The sequence below is a fragment of the Gambusia affinis genome, linkage group LG03 (genome assembly GCF_019740435.1).
Source record: "Gambusia affinis linkage group LG03, SWU_Gaff_1.0, whole genome shotgun sequence".
Taxonomy (NCBI): domain Eukaryota; kingdom Metazoa; phylum Chordata; class Actinopteri; order Cyprinodontiformes; family Poeciliidae; genus Gambusia; species Gambusia affinis.
The window spans coordinates 23970288-23982231 of NC_057870.1; the positions used below are offsets into that span (position 1 = coordinate 23970288).

At 36.0% G+C, this 11944-nt stretch overlaps 2 protein-coding genes across 2 annotated transcripts; both read right to left on the reverse strand.

The window, feature by feature from the left end:
- Nucleotides 1-8430, reverse strand: LOC122828663 (proepiregulin-like). Its single transcript, XM_044112425.1, has 5 exons — nucleotides 8283-8430; nucleotides 4448-4531; nucleotides 2751-2874; nucleotides 2508-2654; nucleotides 1-769 (listed from the first exon to the last, which is right to left on the reverse strand). Exons 1-5 carry the CDS (start codon nucleotides 8320-8322, stop codon nucleotides 703-705), a joined length of 462 nt encoding a protein of 153 aa, XP_043968360.1. The 5' UTR covers nucleotides 8323-8430; the 3' UTR covers nucleotides 1-702.
- Nucleotides 8431-10153: 1723 nt separating this feature from the next.
- epgn (epithelial mitogen homolog (mouse)) lies at nucleotides 10154-11944 on the reverse strand. Its single transcript, XM_044111218.1, has 5 exons — nucleotides 11785-11944; nucleotides 11429-11560; nucleotides 10956-11076; nucleotides 10692-10844; nucleotides 10154-10463 (listed from the first exon to the last, which is right to left on the reverse strand). The coding sequence occupies exons 1-5, from the start codon at nucleotides 11816-11818 to the stop codon at nucleotides 10409-10411; spliced, it is 495 nt and encodes a 164-aa protein (XP_043967153.1). The 5' UTR covers nucleotides 11819-11944; the 3' UTR covers nucleotides 10154-10408.

The window sequence follows — 11944 nt, forward strand, 5'->3', positions numbered from 1 at the left end:
TGTATGGAAACTTGTGAAAAAGGAGAGAACATGAGCTTTATTGTGGAAGTGAAAACATGGACACATATAAGATCAGGTACAAATTCACGTTGCATTTATATTCACAAATAACAGAACTTTAAAAATTGATATGTCTGTCTATATATTAACACTTTAAAATAATTTAGAAACATTTAACTACAATACAAGTCCCCGTAACAAAAGTCTATCATAAATATACCATTTAAAGCAAGCTACAAATAAATATAAAATATCTACAGTGGAGAAAGGAGGAAGAACATAACTGTATTTTTTACTCTTCTTACTTTAAGCATGTAGATGAAACAGATTAATTTGAGTTTCAGTCGTTTCTCACCGTTTATACATTTTATTTGATCGTCTTATGTGAGATCTCTGCCCTCATGTGGGTGGTTTCTCCCACTGGAAACCGTTTTTGTTTGTCTCACTATTCATCTTTTCAAACTGAGTGTAACAGGTGCCGAAACTTAAGAACCAGTACAGCTGGAAAACAGTTGCTACCACACAAAGAGCTGCCCTCTTTTGAATATTTTAATCTCTATGGGATGATCTGTCTGCTTGATAAACATACAGCAGTGCTTTAAAGTGTGGGCTTGTCTGGAAACATCTTTGTATGGTCAACTTTTACTCAGAAAACAAAAAAATCCAGCATCAGTCGCCATGGGGGTGTATTTGTGCGACACGTTAAACCGTCTGGACTCCTTTGTAACCCTGCCGCTTCGGCTGCCTTGGGAATTTGTTCTTCTTGTACCTGCAAAAAGCAACACATAATTCATTCCCCTTAAAAAGGCATCTATTAAATCTCTGACCTTGTTTTTATCGGGGCTTTAAAAATCATTTGAACCTTCCTTAATAAGTGTTTTGGAGGCATCAGTGATCTCACCCTGTGATGTGACATGTTTCTACAGGAAGAGGGATGCTAGTGGAGTTCTTTACACCCTAAAGTAAGTAGTTTGCTGTAAAACGTCGAAGGCTGTGTCAGGGATACATAAAGACGCTGTGATTCATGCTTAAAGATGAATTTTCATGAAAATAATCAGCATTTTAGTTTAGCTTCTATACTTTGGGTCTGATATAAATATTTGTTATTTGCGAAATTGTTTCCTTTGTGTTTATTTATTGCATTCTTGGTTCAAAACAAATAATCCTTCTCCTGTAATTACAGGCACCTGTCCCTAGAGGTAGCCATATCCTTTAATTTTTGTCTTTTAACCTGTGTCTCTCAAAGTTAGTGTTGGGAGCAAACTGTTTGTCATAAATAAGAAACCTGCTTTTTACAAGCTGGAACCTGCATGTTTTAGAGGATTTGGGAAAACTAGTGAGCACATGATTGAATTTTATTTACAAATGTTTCTGCAGGTCAAAATTTTAAAAGTGTGGCATGTATTTGTCTTCAGCCCTTCTGACTGTTTATCACCTTGACTGCTGCAAGTCATTCAGTGTATGTCTTAGCTTTGCAAAAGTAGAGACTAACATTTTTATCTACTCTTCCTTGCAAAATAGTGACTAAATACAGGTTAGTCATACTGAATGGATTGCATTAGAAAAACATTCAATTGCGATAGTATTATCAGATATTGAGACATTAACATCAATTTGGGTTAGTGCAATTTCTAACTATTGTTTGATTTCATAATTAAAATGTCATCACTGTTAGATCACTAACATTTATATCCGGTGGAGGTTTCTCTGGCAGGAAATATCAATGCAATTGGTCAGATACACTGATGGCATTTAAAATGTTAAGAGTGCCTTAAATATAATATTCTTATTAATTTATTATTATTTATTATTTAATCCAAATAAATATTTCCCATTGAGATAATCTAATCTTAACTACTCCGTCATAACTCAAGCTTAATGTTTAGAGTTGTTTTCCTACAGGAGGGTCAACATCCACCCAACGTCATTTTTAAACATTTTCCAGACTCGAATATGTTTTTTGTTGTTTTTTTGTTTTTTTTTTCAGGATTGCCATATACTTAGCTCCACTAATCTTCCTGTCAACCTTGACCTCATTCACTTTCCCTGGTGAAGAAAATCATCCCACAGCATGATGGTGCCACCATCATGGTGGATTGGAAAGTGCTTTGAGAGGTCCAAGCTTCTGATATTCTTCTGTAAACAGACCCAACTCTAAACTTCTTCACAACTGCATTTATGATCACTGTGGCATTTCATATGTAAACCAAATGGGTACATTTTGGACTAGTCTAACCATCTAGTCTTGTTGGCATGGCAGGGTTGGAAATTTTAAGCTTGAGATGTTTGAAAATCACTGATGTTGACCTTTTTTCCCGTGTTCTCCTGCTTTCATGCTCTATATTCTCATGTGTCTGTTCAATGGTCTGAATCCATCTGAGTCAACTGTTGTTTCAAGTGTGACTCATAATCAGCTTTAATTGTTATCTGTGGCCCTTAGCATTTATCTTTCAGAGATCAAACGTTACACAGCATTAAACTTATTCATTCATGGATGAAAGCCTTACCACTTGTAGAAGAAGTATAAAGCCCCACCGAGACCAATCATCAGCAGGGTCACACAGAACAAGATGACTACCACTTGCTCTTCATCCATTGGCCGACCAACAAGCTCTGGGTTGGCACACCTAGGGCCATAAAAGCCCTTCTTACACCTGCAATACAAATAGAGGTGTCACGTATTATTTATGGACACTGACAAAGCAAAGGAACAGGAAACACACACACATACATTTAAGGCATGTACCTACTTGCAGTGGTGTTCTTTCATGTCCTCCAGCAGAATGCACTTGCCATTGTTAAAGCAGAAGGTGTCAAACTCTCTTTCACAGCTTGTAATTGAGCGTTTGGTCATATGAGGGCGCTCTTCCTGACCTGCAACAGATTTAGTTTGTTATCAAAATTCATGTTGATCCTTTTGGGTTAAATATTCCACGGTTTATTAATAGGATTAGGGCAACATTATTACAAACAGTTAAATAAGGATAAGGAATCTCTTTTGGCTGCAAAGAAACAACTAAAGGTTGAATGACCTGGCAACATACAGTTTGTGTGACAGTTTTCTTGTCATACAGGTTACATTAGAGATACACTCATCCATATCTACTCACAAAAATGCACGCTGTCATACATTGATGCACAGATTGTTAGGCAACTTGGAGATAAGGGTCTTTCCCATGGGGCACATTCACACCTGGCAGGAAGAGGCTTGGACCAAAACTTTTGAATTGTAAAGACTACTCCACCCATTGAGTCATATTCACCTCCCAAAAAACAGCAAAGCATTTCTGATAAATAGTTATTTATCAGAAATAAATAAATGGAGAAGGCAGTTCCTCTGCCTTCTCCATATGGTCTTGGTGTTATGATGTTTATGTGTTTGGGTGAAAAAAATGCTTATTCTGTACTCAGTAATGTAACTAGAGCTTGAAAGAGTAGCCAGAAATCCAGATCAAGTAAGAGAAGTGTTACTTCAAAATAACATTACTCAAGTAAACGTAAAAAGCATGATGCAGTAAAACTAATCCCAAACCATGAAAATGGTCTTTCAGTTCACAATATGGTTGTGGTGCTTCTTTAAAGCTAGTAAAAAGACAGACAGAAACCTATTTCCTGTTGCCACAGTCATTTACAGTCACAGTCACAAGTTGACACTTAGCACACGTCATGTTTGTGGTGGATGATGTGAAAAAAAAAACAGATGTACAAGACCCATTAACACTACTCATCCTTGTCTGAGCAATGTTTATGTCTCCTACCAAAAAGAGGCTCACCGCCTGATTAAAAGGTGTCAACCCTTAATACATGCCTATTTTCTTTAATAACATTTGTACACTGAATATTTTCCAACAGGATAATGGAAATATAAGCTGCTAAAGATTCATTTACCTTATTTACTGTTCTAGAGACAAACTCTATCAATTTATTTTGCATTACAGCATAAAATATTATGAGAAGTTAAAAATAAACTACATAATAATTATAGATTATTACGCACAAGTTCCTCATCTGCCCGTACCCAAAGAATTAAAATACAGAAAATTATCAAATATAATGGAGTGTGATTGAAGGCAGTCCAGCACAAAGAACATGAGCTAATTTTGTTGCTCTCAGCAGAAAGCAGAGGACACCTGCTTACCAGAGGGGAACATGGAAGCAATAGAAACATGTTTCAGTGCACAACACACAGACAAGTTATATTATTTTCTTTGATGTTTGTTGATGTGGTTTCACCCTTGGACACCATTCCAAACCTATTTAAACACTGCCCTGTGGTGTATATCACAAAAATTGCCACAGTTATAACCTTCAATTTATTAACTACATTTTTCTCTTTACCAACATGTATTACAAAACCTTTGAGACGTATGTTCAGGGATTAGCGTGCGATCAGTAAAATCAAACTCACCCCCACAAAAAGTTGTAAATCAACTTTATTGTTCATTACCTGCAGTTAGAGAGGAACTGCCTGTGGTTTGGAGTCTGGGTGAAATACTCATGGTGAGTACATATGGCCAAATCAGCACAACACCTGTTGATGAAAAACAGCAATGATTGCACTTTACACAAGAGAAAAAATCAGGTCTGAGGTGAATAAAGGAAATAACTTTACAATTCAGCAATTGTTCAGTGAGAACTATTATCAGAGTGGTTCTCTGTCATCTTACAATACCTCTAGTCTCAACAATGGCATAGAAACTCAATATCAACAGATTTACAAACCACTATTCAAGCACTAGGTCAATGGTTGGAGAAGAAAAAAAAAACAATCAAGTCTCTTTTAAGCTGAGTCATGCTGACAAAGAATCCTTGTTAGAGTTGTTCATGCCCTTTCAAAACGTGAGCTGGTCTTCGTAAATCCAAAACCTCACAATCAATGACTGTGTGCAGATGTGACATGGTTTGGACCAGATGAGAAGATGGGTTAACCTTTAATATGTCAACAGTTACAGCCCTGTCACTACCCAGTGGCTAGGGGGAAAATATTAACTGATTTAAATGTTGCAGTTGAAACAAAATAATCTTTGCTTCAACTGCAGTAAACATTTGGTAATTTCAACTAAAGTGTATGTCAAGTATGTCAATAAACATATTGACATACTTGTCAGTAAAATGTGTGTCTCAAATCTCAAAATCAAATCTTTACTGTAACAAAGGTCAATTTTATTTGCACAAACAATCTAGGTATGTAGAAACTTGTTTTTTTGACTTGACGTGATTTATAGCCTATGAGAATAGATCTCATTATGTTGATTAGACCACAAAGATCAGTTTTAATTCCTCTTTGCTGACTCTGTTTAGATAATGCTCTGGGCCACCTTAAAGGAAAAAATCCAGAAGTTGTAAAAAAAATGACACGGGGAAAATAACCTAGTTTGGTAAGAAGCGTTAGAGCCGCTGCCAGCTGCAGGATGTGACGTACAGCGGCTTGGTGGCCTGGCCCTCTTTGCCTGTTCGGACCTGCAAAGCTTTAGAACGCACAGTATGTAAGGACGCCCACATTCCAGCAGCCAGGTTAGAAAAACATACGGCTCTAAATCCAAGATTTGTTTGGATATGAATCTAGTAACACTTGCCTCAAAACAGCGTCCATTCAACTGTTTTTGTTGTTATGGCTGCGTAGATGTTATTCTCTGTGTACAAGGGAAGCAAGGCTGATTGTTGGGAGCTTTTGTAACTAGGTTCAGTGGTGTGCCCATGAAATAGTAAAAACATATTCCTCATTGATAAATCACTTTTTAGTCACTTCATTTGAATAAATAAATTAAACGTTTCTCTCTAAAGACACAAATGTCTGCTAATCAGACTAAGTGAACGATTTCCAAAGACTAGTTCATAATATACATAAAGCAGGTTTTCTGACATTATGGACAGCTAAATTTCCATTTCAAATAAAAATAAAGAATCTGTCTTTCATGGTTCCATAGGATAATCAGCTTGATTGCGTTTCATACGAAGACACTATTAGTAACAAATTCTTGCTAAACTGGGTATAAATTTACCTTAAACATCTGAATTAGCGCAAATTTAGAACACATTTTGTATACCGATGGGATTAGTGAAAATATAAATGTATAAAGAAACTATTTTTATGTAAACCCTTCAACAAATTCAGTCATGGTATCTAGTTTTTTTCATTTAGTCTTTTCATGAACCTCATGGAGTGAAATTCAGAACATCCTGAAATTTAAAGGAATAGTTTAGATTTTACAATTTTTTTATATTTTAAACAACAATATCTAACCTGCAACAAATAACAATCTTTGCATAATCACTTTGAATGAACAGAGATTAGTACTAGCTATTCAGAGCGAGGCAAAGCAAAAAGGCAATTTTCTTTCAAGATAAAGGTGTCATAAACCTAAACGTGTCATAGTTTTAGTCATAGCTCCTCTAGTTTACTTATCTTTAAACCAACTTCCCTTTTGCAACGTTAACCTGTAAGAATAATCTTCCTGTCACCTCCTCTTCCGTGCTTCAAGTATCTGTAGCAAAACAATTGTTCTTCAAATAATGGGGAAGGATTAGCTCTAGAACTGATTTCTGGGTTATCAAAATGAGAACATCTCTCCTCAGAACCAGAATCCCTACTGCATTTGGGTTTGGAATACAGCCAAAATATCTGCATCAGTTAGTGGAGCCATTGCAGCTTGTATTTATATGATTTTTATGCATTTGAGAGGAGGATCTTTTCCCACCCTCGTGGGAATGTCTGTGTCTTTCCGTGAATTGAGTTTGATTTTTGTCCCCATGTTATAATGAACATAAAGGTCATATTTCCCAAAGTAAGCTACATGTTTGCTATCTTGCCTTTCAATCTAAGTTTATGACAGAAATGACTTGGGTTGATTTCAACATCTGATATTAAAGGGGCAGTATTATGTATTTTCTGTGCACATAGGGACATTTTATAGCACAATTAAGTAATTCTGTTGCCTTCAGTTATTATAAAAATGCTGCATATATCAAACATGATTTAAAATAGTTTGGACTTTGCAATTTATCTACTTGAAATTGGGCATCTGTCGCCTTAAGAAGCTCCTACATTTCAGGTACTTAGCATGTGATCACAATAATGTTTCCCCATTAAGCCTCTAAAACTAAAATAAATAAATAAATAAATAAATAAATAAATAAATAAATAAATAAATAAATAAATAAATAAATAAATAAATGATGTAAGGTAGACAATCTGTGAAAAAAATCCAGTTCCTCTGCCTTCTCCATATGGTCTTGGTGTTATTTGAACAAATATATTGTGCCATCAAAACCAACCAATCAGAGCAAGGAGGAGGATCTTAGCGCTGTCAATCATGCTGTTCACATCCTCCCCCTTTTTCTCTGGTTCATTACAATGGAGCCTGCCATGAGTGCTAGGGCTAGTTAGCATGGCCAATTATGCTTTGAGGGAACAAGTGCTAATGCAACTGAAATAATTAAACTACAAGCCATACATGTTTCTATATGCGACATGTTTGGGGTTACGGATTAGATTACAGGTTGGGCTGATAATTCAGCAGGTTTACAAAAGATGTGTTTGCTATCCATGGGTATAAAATGAAATGTTCACTCTGGGACCCCTTTAGTAAGAAAACAAAACAAAACACAAAAAAAAAACAAATGCTGTATCTGTGTGGATGCAGAAAACAAATGGAAAAACACTTTATCATTTTAAAAACTCTTTTCTGTATGGACCAGACTTTAACTTAGCTGAAATTCCTGCCATTTTAAGTCTAAATTGTCGGCCATTTTGCTAGATTAAAAGGTATTTTGTGTCTAAAATAGTTTGGAAGCACCTGTAAAACACAATCAAACAATGAATATAGTTGTTATAATTGTGTTTATTTTTGGAGTGATTAAGTTTAATACGTTTTTTAAAAAACTCGAGTGACCTTTAAATTAGTGATTCACTTATTGTGAAGTATGACAGCACAAGTCTCTTCAAATAGGAAGGTTTGTGAAAGGGATATTTTGAAAAAGTGATAACATTTTGACTATCTGGCATCCAGAAAATTGTGCTAAAGCAAATAAGAACAAGCTATAGATTTTTTTTTCCATTCTTCTTTTTAATAATAACAAAGCTACTAAATTAGCTGAATTAATGACATATAAAGATAGGTGGAAGTAGACTGTCAAACTATACCTGTATAAGGAGTGCTTATTAAAAGCCTGTCCTACTTGTTTCCCTTTGCTAAGTTTTAACTTGCCTGCCGTCCCAAACTGAGAACAATATCCTGTTGCAAACACCTCTAACCTCTAATTTATAGAAAAACAGACATTACCGATGAGGGACAGGAACGCTGGGGGTCTTCTGGTCCGCATTTCAGAGCCACTGCTTGTCTGGGTTATTACAAAGAGGCGCTTCCGACTTGCTAAGGTGTCTGTCCGGAAGAGAAGAAGGTGCGGGCTGAGGCTCCTTAAGCCAGAGGATGAGTGAAACCCCGCGGGGGCTCGGTCATGAGGCGTGGGTGGGTGTGGTGAGGGACTCCTGTGATTTACATTAATTATACCTCAAAGAGCCAGTTTACATCAACGTGGTTCCAAGATAGCCTACCGCAGTTTCATGACGCTGCACTGTCATGGTTTTCTCAGTCATTGCTTTTCACTGAAACTTCCGCTGATTTGTTTGTTTGTTTGTTTGTTTAAGTCATGGTTTTAATTCAAGAACGTGCAGGTTTATTTTCTTGGAATAATATGTATAAATCTAGTTTTTGTTTATATGAATTTTTAAGTAACGTGTTTAACAACAAAACAATGTTTTTGCTATTTTTAAATCTTTAACAACAGATTAACAGTTTTTAACCACTTTTAATTTGATTTTGCTTTGAAAATGTATAAATTGGTTTTAATCGTTCCTGCTACAAGGAAATCTAAAATAATTATTTAAATTGTGGAGTGTATTTATGCTTAACTATTTTGTCAATCCAATTTTTGCCATTAGATGCCCTTTGCATTTACTCATTTAGAGACTTAAATTTTTGTCCATCCTTTGGAAATTAGCTCAAGCTCAGTCAAATTGGAGGGAGTGTGTCTATGAACATGTCATGATTTTCTTTTTCCCTGTAATGGTTCATACTGCTCTCTGCCCCCTCTGCTCTAGTTGGCTGCTGGTTTGCTTTGACCTGTACTGTTGCCTTTATATGCACCTGCTTTGCACTTACTCAGTCCCAGATTGTCTCTTGACAACCACTGTCACAGCCCCCAACCTGTTTTCTGTCTCCTTCAGACCATTGCCCTTGTCTGCTTCTTATCTGATCTGTGAATTTCTCTGCATCTGACTCAACCAAGCCTTATGACCTCCATGATACCTACATTTTCTGGTTTTGTAAGACTTCCTATTTACTCCATTACTCAACTGTAAATTTCCCCAACAAAGTCTGATCAGGAGCCAAAGAAGCTCCTCCTGACCAGTTTGCACATTTTGTTTGCTAATAAAAACCTATGCTGGTTGTTCTTTTGTGTTCGAATTGTACAATATATGTTGAAGAACATCAGTTTTCAATTTATGTCACAAAGTTTTTGTTGGATTTGGGTATGGGCTTTGACTGAGCCCTAATACATTAGCTTTCTTGGACTTAATCCATTCTGTTGTTACTCCTGCTGTCGGTTTGGGGTTTCCCTTCTAGAAGGTGAATCTCCACCCATGCACTGACTTCTCTAGGTTTCCAGAAAAGTTTATTTTTTATCTAACATAAGTGATACACTGACCTTCATTGCATTGTTTTATAACTAATTGGAACGTTTGCAAGTGACTATAAATCTGTGTGCATGATTCATTTAAATTGGTGGGATTTAAATACATTAAACTGCAAACTACCTAGAACTGCTACACACAACACCAGTTAATCCATTGAGCTCATAAGTCCTATATAGTGCATCATAGCTTCAAAGGCTGATCTACAGCTTAAAGTCTATATGTTTTCACTTGACATTTTTATGTTATTAAGCTGAAATTATTTAATCTGGTTTTAATGACTGTTTTGTTCATTAATGTTGTTCATTCACAGTTTTCCTTTGGTTTAATTGGTACTCTCAAAAAACTATATGAGCAAATGTGTATTACATGCTAAAGTGCAAGAGTGAATGTTTAACAGTCAACTACTGTTTAAATGTCGACAGCAGTACCTGCTTTCAAAATAACATTTTTGAAACAGATGTTTTATTTATAATTTATTACAAAACCTTAAATAAAAAAAGAAGGCAAATAATTTAATCAAAATAAAATTACAATAAATAGAATATTGGCCAGAACTATCGTAGAACTGTTAATAACAAAATTCAGCATTCACATTGTTATTTTAAAATATGTATATCTCAAGTTTACAAAACACTTAAAACCTCGCTTTAAGTTATAAAATAAAATCCAGTTCAAGTCGTGCAGAAACATCGTGAAGAGGAGTTGATGATGTCACACCGAAGTCTCAAATGCAGCGGCTTTTATCAGAGGTGCTGATTTTACACATCTGCAAAAAATTAAACAAAATTCAATGTCATTATTACAAATTTGTTCTGAGAAAAAATAAACTTATACTCTGCAAAAAGAGTGGAAAGTCATTAGTGACTATAAATCTTGATTGACATGCAAAATAGCTATAAAAACTTTTTAATGTCTGCATCACAACACGCCTCAACATGAGCAATTTCTTTGGTTCTGCGTTAAACGTGTGGCATTAGAGCCCACAGTTACTTACCTCCTTTTGATAAAGCAGCACAATACGAGACCCAGAATGATGGCGATCATGACACACCCAAAAAAGATGGGAATAACCTTGTCCACAGTTAATGGTTGGTAAGTCAAATCGGTGAAGATCTCGCAGCGTGGCCCGCTGTGAGAAGGCATGCAGCTGTAGAGAAGAAAAAAATGTGAGTGCATTCCAAAAGCAAACATGAACCAACCTGTGTAAAACGGTTGTTAATATATTTGGACAGGCCGGCGCCATCAGTTGTGTGCTTACATGCAGGAAGGTCGACGGCTGTCTTGGGGGTAGATGCACTTGCCATCGTTTAAGCAGTATTTTTCATTTTCATCTCCACATGGCCTGACTGAAAGCTGGACCTTACTTTGGTTCGTGGTGCCTGGAGAAAAAGACGCAGAGAAGAACACTCATGTCAAAATTAATAAACAGAGTCCTTCCAACTGATGCTGTTATATGAATGTAGAATTAAAATAATTAAAAAGTCTAATACAGACAAAAATACTAAATGGAAACTTGTTCAGCTGGTACCTGAACAAAAGACCTGGTTTAATTCAATTCCTTCAATTCCTTCATTCTGTGTCAGTTATTCATTGCAGTCATGAAAATAATTATATTATTTTCCTATACGGAAAATTAAAATAGCTTCAATAAGAAATGATTCAGAAGAAAATTTTGGGGGCCTTTTTCTCTTACACTAATTCTTCCAACATATGAAAACTAGAGAAACATACTGTTGACTGTCTGGACGGTCAGAGACGAATTTAAGACAGAGGGCGACACAGTAGTCAGCGTGTCGTCATTCAACATCTCAGACTTTCCTGTTGTGGCCAGCAGAAGCAGCACTGTCACTGTGAAGGTGAGAACTGGAAAAAAAAAAAAAGATATTTTAATTAATATTAGAATAGTGCATGAGCAGCTTTGTTTGAAGTTGTGGTTAAAAAAGACTGTTTTAAAAAGTTCTACTGTTCAACTTCCATGCCCTACAATGCTGAATTTCAGTTTGCTTACTACCATTTTGCACAAAATGAAAAATTACAGTATGGTTATTATTTCAAAAGTACACATTACAAAAAAGCAAGAAGCTCACCCTTCCTTAGGAATGTCTGTCTTTGTATGGACATGTTGTCTTCTGTTAGTGAGATGTTTTTTCTGCTTATCGTCTTCTGACTGCTTAGACTTCTGTTCTGTTCAGGCTATATAATGTGCTCCAGTCCTTTGAAGATGTTTCGCAGCCAATCAAAGACCTG